Raw genomic sequence first — 18,419 nt, forward strand, 5'->3', positions numbered from 1 at the left:
ACGGTGGGACATCAACATTACATCAACAAATCGGAATATTGTCATTATCACGATATTATCATTCGATTTTCGATACAGCATCGTATCGCGATGTTTTGTGGGCAATATATGGTATCGTATCGAATGCCAAGTATCGTGATATTTTATTATACGAAATGTCAAGTGCATCATGCAACATTTAGGACAGGTTTTTATCACAGTGTTGGTCAGTCTGTCTGCTTGACAATCCCATTTTACTGCAATAAAAAGGATTGAAGTGAGATGAACAGGCTATTCCCACCAGTTCCCTTCCGCACCCGAACAGGTCAATGCTCCTCCTGTATGTACAAGCTGGTTGAGGCTCACAAAAATCACACAAAGTAGGCTGTCAAAAGGAATCGTTTACAAGATGCATCGCGATGCATCGAATCGAATCGTCGACGGATGAATCGTTTCTGTTTAAAATGTATGTTGACGTTCTGATTTTGAAGCACTTTCTAAATAAGAAAGGGAGTTGATATTTAATTTATCTGACTGATTGTATTAATCGATGGAAAAGTAGCCATGTGCAGTCAGAAGAAAATTGAGGATGTGATACTTGGAGCTCCGATACTTTGAGCTGCATCGAGATGCATCGTGGAATCGAATCGAATCGTTGACAGATGAATCGTAATCAAATTGAATCGTGAGGACAGTGAAGATTCACAGCTCTAACTCAGAATACATTTCAGTGAAGCTCAGTCAGCTTGTGCATAGAGGAGCGTGACCCCGTTGACCTTTCATTTGTTTGTGCCCAACTTGCCAGAGCTGCTATGAGGAACAGCATGGATTGTGCTGACAAAGAACGTTACTATTAACTCATTGAGTGCCAAGGACGAGTATGTTCGTCAATTCGTTTAGTAACGTAGAGTGCCAAGGACGAGTATGTTCGTCAATATTGCGTTTTTTGACGGTGGGACGTGGATCAAAGCCAGATCCATCTCCTGTGAAAGTATGGTGGATGTTGAATGTGTAAAAGCTATTTTAGGGACCCATTAGGTGGCGACAGTGCTCTCCAGATTAGAGAAAGGCGAGGAAAAAAGAGAGAAGAAGTCATGGGAAACGGAAATCGCATCGATATGCATGAAGCATAACGTTAGCTGTGCCTGTGAACAGCAGTCAATCTGCTGCCACAATTGAGGTCCCCCGTCTCCGCTGCGATAGCCCCTCCATATGATTTAGTTGCCGACACCAGCGTCTTTCTGAAAAGTTACATTATTCTCAGCTGGGAGCCGGCGACAGGCTGTGAAAAAGCGGGGTGCAGCGCACTTTTCAGTGCAGAGCAAACGCACAGCAAACGCAGCAGAGCCCCAGCGACACTCCCACGGAGGAGGAGGAGGAGGGGGGTGGGGCACGCAGGGCACTACAGCATACAACCATTGACAGTAAACACAGACCCAGACAGCAGCAGGCTCGATGCACAGTAGGGATGGGCATTTCTAGCAAAAACACTATTCGAAATTCGCTGGCCAAATTCGAATTTAATTCGAAATTCGAAAATTTAAAAAAAAATGTAAAAAAAAAAAAAAAATGTAATGTAATTTTTTTGTTTGTTTTTTTGTTTTTTTGTGAGTGAAATGTTGCATTGTCTCCCCTGATTCTAAGTCTACGGCTTTATTAATTAATATAAAAAGCTTCTGCTGTGGATTTTTAGCTCAAACAAGCATTGCACCACTGAAGTAAAGAACATGTTACATGACATTGACATTTTCGAAAATAAAAAACAGTTTTGACAATCATGAGTGGTTCATTAAATATTTAGTAGGCTCAGGTCTGAGTGCCAAAGGGGTGCCAAAGTCACCCCCTCTCCCTCTTCATGGGATTTCATCCGCCATTCATTTTTCCATAAACCTTGCTTAAAATGCTTATAAAAATTGTTTTACTTGCTCAAACCAAGCGATTTGACTATACTTAGAATCAGGGGAGACAATGCAACATTTCACTCCAATTTTTTTTTTTTTTTTTTTTTTTCGAATTTCGAATTTCGAATTTCAATAATAAAAGTCGACCTTGATAATAACAACGATTATTCGAAAATTCGAAATTCGATGCCCATCCCTAATGCACAGAGACAGGCAAACAAGTTGGATATCTGATGCCCACCAGCAGTAAATCAAGACCAGCAAGAAGGTGTAGGGTCTGCGCACGCAGGGGCCAGCGCTGCTGGTTGCAGCTAAAAAATATTATTTGGACAAACAAAATTCCTTTGTTTTCACTGTTTTATTGAAGGAAATTATTTTTGAGCTGTCATTACATCAGAAAATATTGGCTTTAGAGTCAATGATGTGCTTGAAATGCTTCCTTTCACAAAAGGCTGAATATCTCAGATTCTAAATTGAAACGTGTGTTTTTGGTGAAATCAACCTATCTTCTCCGGCTGATAACTAAAGAACGGAAATGATATCAATAAACTTTTTTTTGCAGATGATAGAAGAGAGTCTCATCGTTCTTTGTGCGTGTTCGGTGTTTACATAGTAATATCACACAATATTCTGTGGGACTCGAGAAATAACTGAAAACGCTCTGAAACTCTGGCACTGGGAGCGTCCGTTCTCCAAAACTGGCTGGCACTCAATGAGTTAAACAACATCATCGTTGGCAAGTAGCAAATAGGGCTAGACTTTAAAAAGAAAACAAGCGAACTATCCCTTTAACTTGGTATAGGTTATATCACCATTATGTTGTAGCAATCTGTAGAAAGTGGAACTTCAGCGATGGGCTGAAAAGACAAGTAGACCAAACGACCAAACAAAGTGGAAACATTGTTACTGTCCTGTAGCACAAACAAACTGGAAACATTGTTACTGTCCTGTAGCACAAACAAACTGGAAATATTGTTACTGTCCTGTAGCACAGAGTGGAAACATTGTTACTGTCCTGTAGCACAGAGTGGAAACATTGTTACTGTCCTGTAGCACAAACAAATTGGAAACATTGTTACTGTCCTGTAGCACAAACAAACTGGAAACATTGTTACTGTCCTGTAGCACAAACAAATTGGAAACATTGTTACTGTCCTGTAGCACAAACAAATTGGAAACATTGTTACTGTCCTGTAGCACAAACAAACTGGAAACATTGTTACTGTCCTGTAGCACAAACAAAGTGGAAACATTGTTACTGTCCTGTAGCACAAACAAACTGGACACATTGTTACTGTCCTGTAGCACAAACAAATTGGAAACATTGTTATTGTCCTGTAGCACAAACAAATTGGAAACATTGTTACTGTCCTTTAGCACAGAGTGGAAACACTGTTACTGTCCTGTAGCACAGAGTGGAAACACTGTTACTGTCCTGTAGCACAGAGTGGAAACATTGTTACTGTCCTGTAGCACAGAGTGGAAACATTGTTACTGTCCTGTAGCACAGAGTGGAAACACTGTTACTGTCCTGTAGCACAGAGTGGAAACATTGTTACTGTCCTGTATCACAGAGTGGAAACACTGTTACTGTCCTGTAGCACAGAGTGGAAACACTGTTACTGTCCTGTAGCACAGAGTGGAAACATTGTTACTGTCCTGTAGCACAGAGTGGAAACATTGTTACTGTCCTGTAGCACAGAGTGGAAACATTGTTACTGTCCTGTAGCACAGAGTGGAAACACTGTTACTGTCCTGTAGCACAGAGTGGAAACACTGTTACTGTCCTGTAGCACAGAGTGGAAACACTGTTACTGTCCTGTAGCACAGAGTGGAAACACTGTTACTGTCCTGTAGCACAGAGTGGAAACACTGTTACTGTCCTGTAGCACAGAGTGGAAACATTGTTACTGTCCTGTAGCACAGAGTGGAAACACTGTTACTGTCCTGTAGCACAGAGTGGAAACATTGTTACTGTCCTGTATCACAGAGTGGAAACACTGTTACTGTCCTGTAGCACAGAGTGGAAACACTGTTACTGTCCTGTAGCACAGAGTGGAAACATTGTTACTGTCCTGTAGCACAGAGTGGAAACACTGTTACTGTCCTGTAGCACAGAGTGGAAACACTGTTACTGTCCTGTAGCACAGAGTGGAAACATTGTTACTGTCCTGTAGCACAGAGTGGAAACACTGTTACTGTCCTGTAGCACAGAGTGGAAACATTGTTACTGTCCTGTAGCACAGAGTGGAAACATTGTTACTGTCCTGTAGCACAGAGTGGAAACACTGTTACTGTCCTGTAGCACAGAGTGGCCGTAGCAGATCTGTGGGAGGTTGATGGGATGCTGATGGATACAGATGACTTGTCCAGGTGTCCACGTCTGTTTTCTTGGCTTGGAGCAGAAGCTCCTGCCCACTGGAGTTAAAGACACACAGCGAGTGTCAACTGTGAGTCACAAATTAACATTGTTATTTAAGCTGAACCCAAAGCATCATCCTAAAACTGGGACTCCTCGTCACATGTTGCATTGTCTACCAGTTAAAGGGACACTCCACCGAAAAACAATGCAGATTTATTTTGTTGGAAAACTGTAAACAGTTTTGCAGACATTCATTTAGTTTGACAGTTATTGAGAGATGATTAGAGTTCAGATGTGGACCAGTGATGTCATTTGTGCATGAGTGACATCACTGGAGTGTCCCTTAAGTTATTCATTATTGTCTTGATTCATCGGTTAATCATTTTGTCCATAAAATGTCAGAAACTTTTTTACTTTTTACATCAAAAGTACCACTTATAAACACTTCTTGTTACCCAGGAAAGCAGCAGGGGGTGATAGTTTTTTTTTACTTTTAGATCGCTCCTAACTGAATCACTGACTCACGGGACGGCTTGGCAACTTTTAGACCGGTAGTTTGTGGATATTAGTGGCGTTTTTGGCCAATCTAAAAGGGGCGTCACAGTCCAAAACTCAAAGATATTCAGTTTATCATCATGTTGGACAAAGAAAAGCAATTCAATCATCACATTTGTGAAGATGAAACAAACGTCTTCATGCTTTATTGTCAGTTTTTACATTTTTGCTTAAAAAGATGGTAAGCAATTCAATTATCAAAATAGTTGCTTCTGCTGACAAATCAACTAATCGACTAATCGACTAATCGAATTAGATAGAGGCTGTTAGAGGTTAGAGGCTCGAGGAGGTAAAATACAGAAATCCACAAAGAAAAAAGGAAAAATCAGAAGAAAGCTTGAAAAGAAATCACAGTTTTGTGTGTCCAAAATGGTGTTTTCTGTATCCTATCCTGTCCTATCGTCTCGTGACCCCTGTGATTAATCCAGTGACCCTTGTGGGGGTCCCCACCCCCAGGTTGGGAAACACTGGCCCAGGCCGCCATAAGCTGTGCCAGAAACCTGTTGATGTTGTAATTCCAGAAAACCAATTCTGCTGAAATTCGTTGATATTGTTGATACTATCTTTGGAACTTTACACACACACACACACACACACACACACACACACACACACACACACGCGCGCGCACACACAAGCACAAACACACACACACATATATACACACACACATTTGAAATATTTATTTATGTCCACATCTATGAACATTGTATACACACAAAAACACATACTCCTTGTAAATACACTTTCTCCTCTCCAACTATTTTCTTGATTTTTTTCTATCTTTCCTATTCTATTCTCTACTGTATTCTCTCTATTCTCTCTCCTCCCTCCAGCCATATTCTATTCTATTCTATTCTATTCTATTCTACCGGTACTCTATTCTACTCTATTCCCTCCTCCATTCAGACCCTGCACTCCAGCTCTAGAACGACACACCCACCTTATTTGCATGCTCATTGCTGATTGGCTACTGAGCGGCTAAATGGAATGTGAGCAGGCATGCAGCAGCAGTGTGCACGTGTGTGTGTGTGTGTGTGTGTGTGTGTGTGTGTGTGTGTGTGTGTGTGTGTGTTAAAAAGAGAGATACTCTTCCTCTGTTTTACTCTGAACTGTAGCTCACTCTTCACCTCTTTCTGCAACACACACACACACACACACACACACACAGACGCACGCACACACACACACACACACACACACGCTACACAGACTCACACACACACACAGACGCACGCACACACACACACACACACGCTACACAGACTCACACACGCACGCACACACACACACACACACACACACACACACACACACACACACACACACAGACGCACACACACACACACACACACACCCTCCTCTCTCCCTCCGTCTCTCAAATCCAGACTGTAGTTCACGTAAATCCAAATAGGATTTCTACCCACTGCAGCCATGTGCACCCAAATAACGGGGGAGAACGGGGTCAAATGAGCCGCACTTTGTGCTACTATAGCAAACTAATGTGTATTTATTTGAAACAATGATTACTGGGTGTATAAGGGTGCTATTTTGTGCAGGATCCGTGCTTTAGAAGTAAGAGACATGTCAGTAGTTCTTTGTGCGTAACTTGCAGGGCTAGGGGGAGGTTTTACCACACAACTTACTATAAAAAAACGGCTTCACACAGCTGATCAAGGCACAGTTATGCTCAGTTTATTACCTGATATTTTGCACGAGCAGCTTATAAATCCTTACATATTGATGTCCGTAATCATCACTCATGATGACACATCATTGCCATGATTAAATCATCTGATTGCGAACACTTTTCCCCCCCTCCACTTTCTCCATGTGCATCACAGATTCAGGGAAATGCGAGCCTGGTATCCTGTGTGAATGTGATTCATACCAGGTTAGCAGCAGGGCTGGCCCAAGTAACCTCGCTTCACCCGGCTCTCTCAGAGGAGAAAGAGCGTTACTACAGGCAGAAAGACAGAAGATGACTGGTCTTCCTGGTCCGCAGTGTTTTCGTTCCCCCTTAGAAATGCGGCAGTAGGGCAGCCTAACCTCGCCAGTCGCTACGAGTTAGAGACAAAATAAGAAGCATGGACATACCAAACCAAGTATTCAAAGAAGTAGAGACTCGCGTCGCCCATGTTTTCTGAACGGAACGCAAGAATCGAGCGGAATATTTTCCTGGAGTACAGCACTTTGGTTCCGGGTCTTCCGCCCATAGCCGGGGAGACTTGGAACGAGGTTTTTCCATCCAGGCTATCATGGCCCAAGCCTTTCTGGGGCCCTAAGCAGAATTCGATTTGGGGCCCCCTATACCGCCTTGGGCTTGGCACCGCCAATACTCGACTTGACCAGAGCCGTGTATATAGAACAGTCGTGACATCTCCATTCACTCCAATGGACCAGTTTTTTTTACTCTCAAGAGTTCCAGGAAGTAAGGTACTGGATTAAGCAGCACTGTCGAGTTGCAGAAAAATGGACAGTTTGTGTTGCACTTCAAATTGTACATTATATCAGCTTTATTTTAGCATTCAAAAGTAGCGCGAGAGCCCTTCCTGGCTGTTCATTGGCTAATGAGTCACACATTTTGGTCCTCCGCTGACGCCACTCTCTCTCTAGAGGACACTACTCTTGACTATTGTCAATGTTTGATTATTCTCAAATCTACTGTGAATCTATCGCCCAGACACCCGCCTGTAATGCAAACATCTTCCTGTCTACGTCCTGCCGGCGAAACTCCTCACTGTCAGGTGAAAAGAAGCGGCTGATGACTGCAGATGTATCGGAGGAAGCAAGTCTACAACTCTCCCCCTGGACTGGTCTATTTGACCTGGACTAGTAAAGCCAGCAGCCGAAAGGAGGAGAGGAGAGAGCTGCGTTCAGACTCAACACTATGTTAATGACAGTGCTAACAGAGACACTCACTGCATTTTTAATGAGCACTTTGTGTCTGTCTTTACCAGCGCTCTCTCTCTCTCTCTCTCTCTCTCTCTCTCTCTCTCTCTCTCTCTCTATCTCTCTCTCTGTGTCTCTCTCTCTCTCTCTCCCTCTCTGTGTGTGTGTCTCTCTCTCTCTCCCTCTCTCTCTCTCTCCCTCTCTGTGGTTTCGATCCCAGCCTAATGACATGCTAGCATCGCAACCGACTACAAAACGTTAGCAGTCAACTGGGTTTGACACTGTGTTCCTCTCATGTGGTTCCCTTCCCAGGTCGGGAAATGGGAGTCTTCAGGTAATGAGAAGGTCCAGACAGACCTACTGTTCACACCGCAGCTGGAACGCTGGGAAAACCATACCACACATACAGTAGAGATCAACTGTGCCGGTCTGGAAGTCAAACTCCCGTCTGTATTCTGAATAGAGGAATTGGATTATTATAGCCATAATGTCATAACCGTAAATGGCCGATCTGGGATCTGAGTTGTGGACTAGCACAATGCTTCCTCCGATACATGTGCAGTCACCGGCCGCTTCTTTTCACCTGACGGTGAGGAGTTTCGCCGGCAGGATGTAGCGCGTGGGAGGATCGCGCTATTCCTCCCCAGTTCGCATCCCTCCCGAACAGGCGCCCCGACTCACCAGAGGAGGCGCTATGGTGCAGCGACCAGGACACATACCCCACTGGCTGGAACCAGTTCTCCTGGTTCGAGAGAGAGCCGGTTCTTTGCCTGTGGAAACCCAAAGAACGGGTTAGGCACCGGCTCCAAACCGGTCCTGCCACTGCTTTGGTGGGAAAGACATACAGTATGAGTGAAAGCACTTTTGCAATCCACGTAGATCACATAAGTATGCTGGTCCAGGACCATCTCATGTTGAAGGTAATACACAGTGAGACCAAGCCCCCAGGAATAGCGCTGGGCTGTGAAGCCATTTGAACATGGTGGCGAAGCTCTGTATTGCAAGTCACGTGGCGCCATGCAGCCCAGAAAGGAAAATTCCCATCCACTTGCATGGGGACCCTGGCAGCTGTTAAACCCAGGGGAATGTTTTCCGGGTGTCACTCAAAGTATAAAACGACTCTTTTAATTATCAACTAATTTTTTATGGGGCATTTTTTTCTTCAGAAGCCACTAAGAGCCGTATACGGGGGTATTTTCTTCTTGTAATACAATCCATGGGTGGGAGGGGTGGGAGACGTCATGGAACACGTCATGGCACACATGCGCACTTCGCCTTGGGCCGCATGGTCAGGAAGTAAAACCAGGAAGAAAAAGCCCCCATGATGGCTTCATGCGCCAATGAGAAACCTCCGTCCGAATGCATGGGTGGGCGTGGCACGTCCCCTATCCAGTTATTTTAATACATCCATGAGTGAGCCTCATAGAAATGTTGTATGTGTTGTCGCCTTATTAGGATGTCATCCAAAGTGGACCTGTTTCCTTTGCGCATGTACTGTAACATGGCAGATGACCCCAGTCTGTGTGCTGGTCTGCTGGGCTTTCCTCCTCATGTCACACTACATAAAATACAGTAGGATCAGTGCTGTTACTACTGGAGCTAAATATAATGTGCTGTAGGGTCAGTGCTGTTACTACTGGAGCTAAATATAATGTACTGTAGGGTCAGTGCTGTTACTACTGGAGCTAAATATAATGTGCTGTAGGGTCAGTGCTGTTACTACTGGAGCTAAATATAATGTACTGTAGGGTCAGTGCTGTTACTACTGGAGCTAAATATAATGTACTGTAGGGTCAGTGCTGTTACTACTGGAGCTAAATATAATGTACTGTAGGGTCAGTGCTGTTACTACTAGAGCTAAATATAAAATTGGATCAGTGCTGTTACTACTACAGCTAAATGTAATATAGGATCAGTGCTGTTACTACTGGAGCTAAATATAATGTACTGTAGGGTCAGTGCTGTTACTACTAGAGCTAAATATAAAATTGGATCAGTGCTGTTACTACTACAGCTAAATGTAATATAGGATCAGTGCTGTTACTACTGGAGCTAAATATAATATAGGACCAGCTGTTACTATTAGAGCTAAATATAAAACAGGAGGAGTACTACTAGAGCTAAATATAAAAAACAATTGTATGGTAACGGCTGAAGCTAAATATAACACTAACTCTGTGACCTCTATTGTGACTACTACTAGATTTAATTTTAGACCAAACTTCTACAAGCTAACTCTCTCTCTCTCTCTCTCTCTCTCTCTCTCTCTCTCTCTCTCTCTCTCTCTTTCTCCTGTCTTTAGCCGAACTTCATCCATGTTTCTCCATCAAGGAAACTCTCCGCTGTTTATTTTTATTTCTGGCACCAATTTAAATCTGACCTATATTCCCTAATGGAGCGCTGTTAAAGGCACAGTGTCACAGTTATTTAAAGGGATATTGTTTGAACAGGGAGTGCAGTGGGAGAACAAGGCTGCTCTGTGTGTGTGCGTGTGAGTGTGTGTGTGTGTGTGTGTGTGTGTGTGCGTGTGCGTGTGTGCGTGCGTGCGTGCGTGATTGTGTGTGTGTGTGTGTGTACGTACGTACGAGTAAGGGATGCCTGACTGACTCGTTTACTAACTGGTTGCTTGACTGGCTAAGGAATCAAATGACTCTTTGCAGTAAACTGCCACTACTGGTCCAGTCTAGTGTCCTCTAGAGAGAGAGTGGCGTCAGCGGAGGACCAAAATGCGTGACTCATTAGCCAATGAACAGCCAGGAAGGGGTCTCGCGCTTCTTTTGAATTCTAAAATAAAGCTGATAATGTCCAATTTGATTAAAAAAAAAACCCAACCAAAGTCTCTTGCACACCTGAGAAGTCTTGTGGCAGGTGCGTAGGTGGAGTAGAATCACTAGAATAATGGACACCTACTGGACCTTTTTCAAGTATATGATGAATATACTTGAAAAAGGTCTTGTATCGAAACGTTGTATTAAATTTTCCAATTTTGAGCAAGTGAAGACAGTGTGCGGGTGTCCATTATTTTTCTAAGTGATTCTAAAAAACCCAAAAACTTTCAGAGTACAACACAAACTGTCCATTTTGCGACAACTCGACAGTGCTGCTTAATCCAGGACCTTACTTTCCTGGAACTCTTGAGAGTAAAAAACTGCTCCATTGGAGTGAATGGAGATGTTGCGACTCTTCTACATGTACGGCTCTGGTCCAGTCCAACACTCTCTGCATCATCATCATTTGGAGCAGGAAGTTCTGTGAATGAACGGGGAGCTCTCGCTCAAGGCAAGATGGAGGGAAGTTAAACATTGCATCATTTGCATATTTACTACTGAGTTTGTAATGACACAAAGCTGGTTGAAAATCAACAAAGTTGCCTTTTAGACGAATATAGATAACAAATACACAGGAGAGTAAATAAGTTGTCGGACCACCCTTTATAATAATAATAATAAGGCGTTGTTTTGAGATAAATAGTGTCCAAGCCAGTCCTTGAATGGCGCTGCATCAGGGCCAGATGGCAGCGTGCTGTTACACCATGTAAATAGACAGTTTTCTTCCCGTTTTCTACCCATATCGTCATTATATGATCCCTAAAGAAACATCAGAATGCTAATCACCACCGGGCTGTTTCCAGTAGTGTTTACCAGGGATCTCATATCCTCATCCAGGGTCTGTGTCACCAACTCTCGTCAAGTCACGCGAGACTTTCCTGCCGGCTGGCCTGTGTACGGAAGCCCAGCTCCTGCTTCTCTCGCGCGTCTGTCCTGTCTACAAGCAGAAGACTAGCTCAGCCCGTTTTTCGGAGAATAGATTTTGAAATCTTACAACATGGTTCGATTTTGTGCATATCCCAATTGCACCAACAAAACGGTCTATTTACATGGAGGAACAGCACGCTGCCATCTGGCCCCGATGCAGCGCCATTCAAGGACTGGCTTGGACACTATTTAGCTCACAACGCCTAGGAGGCTCAAAATCGCACCGGAGAACACTGGGTGAGTCGTCAGATAATAATTAATGTGAGGAGAGGGCTCCAGGTTCAAATAAACCAAAATTCTCCTTTAACACTAACACACTAAGGGACAGCATTAGTGAGACAACAGAGAGACAAAGAGTGGACAAACATAATAATAATAATAATAATAAATTCAATTTATATAGCACGCTTTAAAATCCAAGGACTTCACAAGGTGCTTTACAGATGCATGATAAAAACAATCAAGCAATCAAACAGGGAAAAATAAAAATATATAAAAAATAAATATAAAGGAATAGCTACTAAAAGAATAAAAAGATAAAACACATAACAGACACAGAATGATGGATATGGGCGAGAAGGCCGGCTGAGGTGGATCTGAGGGACCGGGAGGGAGGGTTGGTAGGGGACAGTCTCAGACCTCCTGAAATCCTGTCATCCCAAAATCATGATTGTCAGCCCTCTTTTAGCACATACGGCTAATTGCCATTCATTTATATTTGACTGACCTGCACAACTGCCTGTTTAATTATTTAGTTACTTCAAAGTTAGCCTGATTTTCCATGGGCTGTTTCCGCTATTTTGTCCATCTCCTGTGTGTGTGTGTGTGCTTGTGTGTGTGTGTGCATGGTTGTGTGCGTTAGCTTGCTCCACGTGCTTTCAACAGACAGCTGTCCCAGGATTAGACCACAGACACACCTCCCACACACACACACACACACACACACACACACACACACACACACACACACACACACACACACACACACACACAGAGCACACACACAGAGCACACACACAGAGCACACACACACACACACACACACACACACACACACACACACACACACACAGAGCACACACACAGAGCACACACACACACACACACAGAGCACACACACACACACACACACAAACACAGCACTGGGATATGTATAATAGGGCGCAACAGTGACCACCCAGCTTTTCGCGGCTCCGGTTCCAGGAAGTGAATTTCCCATTCATTTCTCCAATGATGTTTTGGAAAATTAAACCTGGAACCAAAATGAATCATGACCATTAAATTGCATATTGCAGTTTGTTTTTCATTCATTCATTCAAAAATTCATTCATTCAAAACTGTATTCTTTGGGTGCTTTTGTCATTGCAATCTGACGCTCTACACTGAAATCTACACTACAACAGTAGTTAAGCCAGACCCAGACTGACACTCAATGCTGTGCAACGGCTTCACATAAGAGCTAGCTCAAAGTTCAGTTCACACTGCTTAAATGAACTCACGTTCATAGTTCACAATTGTGCATTCATTTGAACTAACTTCACAGTCCCAAAAAATGAACAGTTCACCTTCATTTCTTCACTCTTTTTAACGAGCTGCTCCAAGCTATTCTTTTTCAATAAAATCACCAATATTGCAGACGATCTCTGCAGTTATTATATCACTGATCAGCCCCATAAACTTTCACTAATGAAGCTTAAGCGAAAATTCTATAAGAAGAGACCTGTTATTTGTCATTCATTCACTCTCCATTTATTTACTCTCCTTGGAGAAACCCTATAGTTGTCACGCCCATCATCCCGCTTCTAGGAGAAACCCTCTAGTTGTCACGCCCCTTGTCATCAATCACTCCTTTCCCGCGAATTCTTAAAGATGAGACCTGTCAGTTGTCATTCATTCACTCTCCATTTAGGCCTTGGCCACACTGATCTGCCTCGGCCGCCATCTTCTTTGAAAAGTTGAAACAAATCTCGGAACGCCTCCTCTCGAGACCTCGACTCTGATTGGCTAAACGGACAGTGACTATCCGACCATCCGACCATCCGATACGTCCATCCAGAAAAAGTTCATCCCTCTTCAACTTTCTGTCCATCAAAACGTATGCAAATCTTCTGGATACGTACGCTTCTGAGTGCTCCACGGACAGTCAGACAGCTGTCATTGCAAATGAATGGAAGTGAACAGAGAAATGAACGCACACGGACAGACACCACAGATCAGTGTGGCCAAGGCCTTATTCACTCTCCTACGGAGAAACACTTTAGTTGTCACGCCCACTCATTCATACCACCACACGTCATCAATCAACCCTTTTCTCGCTTCTATCTAGCGTCACTCTTCGTGGGCGGTAACGTTTAGATTAAACCAATCCGAGTAAGACACATCTTTCCATTCAGCCTATCATCATCTAGCTGTCAAAGCTAAAAGCCGCCTTTTCTCTTTGTGTGGAGCCTTCTCTTTGTGTGAAGCCTTCTCCCGCAAGACCAAGACCACCTTCACCACCACCAGGTCTAGACTCCACGGGGGGGGTATTCAATCCTACTCCTGCCTGCACGACCCCTGCTGATCATGACGTCATAATCAAGCTGACGTCATGACGGAGTCTAATCGCCAAATATAATTGAATGTGCCTACAGGCTCATGTATCTAATCATTTAATAAATCATTGTCATTCTAGAAATGTGTCTCTCTGATTGCACTGTGTTTATACCTCAAACTGCTTTTTCCCTGTTGGGAGTTGACCTCGTAGAGCGTCGTTGCCATCGAGAATAAATTGCAGAAAGGTGCTGGCAGCTCCATGAAGCGCTCCCTGTGGACACTGCCCTTTATACTGTATATCAGCACTCATGTCTTGCCTCTTGTCCAATAATCAAACTGCTCGGACAGAACTAACTGGGGCACGGTGGCTCAGTGGTAGAGCTGTCGCCTCACAGTCAGAAGGTCCTGAGTTCGATTCTCGCCTGGGACACTGTGGGCACTGTGGTTGTGTTCCCCCCCATATCTTCAGTGCCTACTGCCCAGGTGGGGTATCTCGTCGTAAGGGCCTTTCTCTCTGTGTGGAGTTTGCATGTTCTCCCCGTGCTCCCCCAGGGGGTTCCTCCGTATATAACCCCCCCACCAAAAACATGCAGAAGATCAGATCGTCATCGTCATCCGACCAGTGACGACAACACCCGAAGTTGGTCCCCGGGCGCTGTACGAGAAAGCGACCACTGCTCCTGGCCTGCCCCCCGGAGGAAAGGACATGCCTGGATGGGTTAAATGCAGAGGACACTTTTCACCGGCCACCGTCAGCATGAGTGTGTTTGTGGCCGCATGCATGTGTTGTGGTGTTCGTGTGACAATAAAAGACGGGGCTTGTCCCGTTACGAAAAAAAAAAAAAAAAAAAAAACTTTTGTAAAATGCCGGTTTCCTTCTGTGCCTCTGTTCTCCCCATCTGTCTGAGAAGCTACTGAGCATAGCTGAGTTGACGGTGTCTGGTAATTGGTTCCAATCTATCTGTGTGCTTTTGTACTCATGCGCATGTTTGCTCAAGAGCAGGGTGACTCAGTGTGTGTACGTCTGCGCGTGCACGCGCACACGCACGTGCGCGTGCGTGTGTGCGTGCGTGCGTGTGTGTGCGTGTGTGTAAAAACCGGTGAAAACGGAGCACCATGCTGTCCTAGGCTTCCAGGACATTGTATATATCAGCTCAGTGACTCATTGGTCCAGGCTGAGGGCACATCTGTGACCCAGGCTGCTGTGTTCTCCAGGCTTGCTTTACTGCGTTGTAACTTTGACAGAGGCCTGTGTTCATCAGTGCCTAACGCATTTCTTTTTCCCAGGATGTCGAGGGCATGACCCGCCATATTCTGCCTCCGATAGGCTTACCCTGAACTTAACCAATCATCAGCCCCCATGCCTAAACCTAACCAACCATCACTCCCCAAACCTGACCCAATCAGTGGCAGTGTAGGACGGGTCATGTATTCGCCATCCTGGGGGGGAGGATCCTAACCGTAACCCCGATGCTGGGAACATAGGACTAATTTGAATGGGGGGGGATTCATGAGGCAACATAGGACTAATCTGGATGGGGGGGAATTCATGGGGGAACATAGGGCTGATTTGGATGGGGGGGAATTCATGGGGGAACATAGGGCTGAGGGAACATGGCGCTGAGGGAACATAGGGCTAGCCAATTGTATTATATGCTGTGTCCAGCTGGGTCTAATTAAACACAATCAATCAACACAATTAAACAACATTCTATGGGACATGCACATCAAAAATACAAGGTAGGCAAGAGCAGATTTTAGCAAGACAAAAAGTCTACATATTGTCCAGCCTACAGTAACCTACCCAGCACACCACACACTACAGCACTCACACACACACACACACACACACACACACACACTACAGTACCCACACACACACACACACACACACACACACACACACACACACACACACACACACACACACACACACACACACACACACACACACACTACAGTACCCACACACACACACACACACTACAGTACCCACACACACACACACACACACACACACACTACAGTACCCACACACACACACACACACACACACACACACACACACACACACACACACACACACACACACACACACACACACACTACAGTACCCACACACACACACACACACACACACACACACTACAGTACCCACACACACACACACACACACACACACACACACACTACAGTACCCACACACACACACACACACACTACAGTACCCACACACACGCTACAGTAACCTACCCAGCACAGCACACACTACAGTACCCCCCCCCCCCCACACACACACACACACACACACACACACACACACACTACAGTACTCACACACACACACACACACACACACACACACACACACACACACACACACACCACACACTACAGTACCCACACACACACACACACACACACACACACACACCACACACTACAGTACCCACACACACACTACAGTAACCTACCCAGCACACCAGCCTGAGATGTAACATGAATGAACTCATATAAATGTGATGTATGGAGGTCAGTCAGCTCAGCTGCTGTTGACATAATGTTATATGTTTAAGTACTGTATACCAAAACTGAATTCTCTCTCTCTCTCTCTCCCTCTCTCCCTCCCTCTCCTCTCTCCCTCTCTGTCTTCCTCTCCATCTTTCTCCAGCCTTTCTCAGCCGACCAGATGGAGGATTTTAGCAGCGAATTATTCAGCAGTTTCTTTGAGGACCATCTATTAGAGCGCCCCCTATTGGCAGAAAGATCTTCACTTTTACAGATGGAACTGGACAGCAACCCAGGTCACTTCTTCTTCTGTAACTGTTTTTGTGTGTGCAAAGTTGGCACTAGACTTTACCCACAGCATATGTTAACTGCTTACATCATCTTTTGTATTACAGAATTTTGATACCAAAATGTATCGGATTATGAGTATGATTATTAGTAGTAGTATCAGGAGTACTGGTATTATTATTATGTATTATTATTATTATTATTATTATTATTATTATTATTATTATTATTATGTCTGCACAAACCTCGAGGGCGGACCAACAAGGCACAGTAGAAATGAGCACTGAAATACTGGAAATGAACGTACGAAGCACGCTCTCTTTCTAGGATATATAAAAGGTACATGATGGACAAACCCCATTTTTACTTGTCACAATGCACCAATGAATGCACATGCATTACACACACACAGACACACACACACACAGACACACACACACACACACACACGCATGCACACACATGCTTAGGCTCGTCCTCCTCCATGGTTCAGGCCAGGGCTGGTGGGCAGCTGCAGTGAAGCGCCCGGGGATCAACTTCTTCCAACCGCCGCTGGTCAGATGGTGATCTTCTGCATGTTTTTACTGGTGCTCCATCTCTCTCTCTCTCTTACTCTCTCTCTCTCACTCTCTCTCACTCTCTCTCTCTCTCTCTCTCTCACTCTGTCTCTCTCTCTCTCTCTGTCTCTCACTCTCTCTCACTCTCTCTCTCACTCTCTCTCACTCTGTGTCTCTCTCACTCTCTCTCTGTCTCTCACTCTCTCACTCTCTCTCTCTCACTCTCTCTCTCACGGCAAATATCGCGATATTCGATATTTTTTTTAATCAGCCCCAATCAGCCCCTCTCCCGCCCAACCTACATAACCAATATACATACATTCGAGTTGTTTATTCCTTTCATATTGCCATACTTGGTAACCTTTTTTTTCACCTTATTCCTGGACTTATGTTTCCCATGATTCTCAGCAGTTGCCGGTTGTCGACTTCCTGTTTAAAAAAAAATCACTAGCAAGGACGTGCGTGCCGCTGTCAAAGAATGGGAACGTTTGGCTTATTTTATCCCAAATGGCTAAAAATAGTAACGTTGTGTGGTTGCATAGCGGCGATATTTTACAAAAACGAGGTGAAATGTCAATTCACTCTAGTCTGTACTGCAGAGGTTCTCAAATGTTTTTCAGCCAAGGACCCCTTACAAGATAGAAAATATACCGGGGACCCCCTCATTCTGATTTGTGATTTTGGGCTAAGCTTAATTGTTTCCACGGTAACGTGCTTGACTTTTAATTTGATAGGTTTGTTATTAGAATGTAATCCATGAACCATTTTAGATTTAAAGCATAAAGTATTTTTGTTGAACTATGAAGATTTTGCAAAAAAAATATATATATATTTTTTTTTATTACATTACATTTACATTACGTCATTTAGCAGACGCTTTTGTTTCGTCCAAAGCGACTTACAATATCACAATTTGTCAACAGTACAGAAAACCACTATGCAACACAATCAATGACAGCCAAGATATTTTGATAGACTAGCACCATGTAGGAAGTAGTTTGAGAAGGAATAAGTAACATGTAGCATTTTATTAAAAAAAAAAAAAAAAAAAAAAAAAACTTTTTTTTTTTTTTACCTGAAAACTTTT

General features: G+C 44.1%; 1 protein-coding gene across 1 annotated transcript in view; it reads left to right on the plus strand.

Moving 5' to 3' along the window:
- creb3l1 (cAMP responsive element binding protein 3-like 1) overlaps window positions 1-18,419 on the plus strand; it is a gene marked incomplete at both ends in the record, with an annotated part of 71,007 nt that overhangs the window by 4,606 nt on the left and 47,982 nt on the right. The window contains one exon of the mRNA XM_083632911.1: window positions 16,651-16,783. Within this exon, the coding sequence (XP_083489037.1) occupies window positions 16,651-16,783 (133 nt within the window). The remainder of the gene's footprint in view (window positions 1-16,650; window positions 16,784-18,419) is intronic.

This window comes from Poromitra crassiceps, assembly GCF_964638095.1.
Source record: "Poromitra crassiceps genome assembly, chromosome: 3".
NCBI lineage: Eukaryota > Metazoa > Chordata > Actinopteri > Beryciformes > Melamphaidae > Poromitra > Poromitra crassiceps.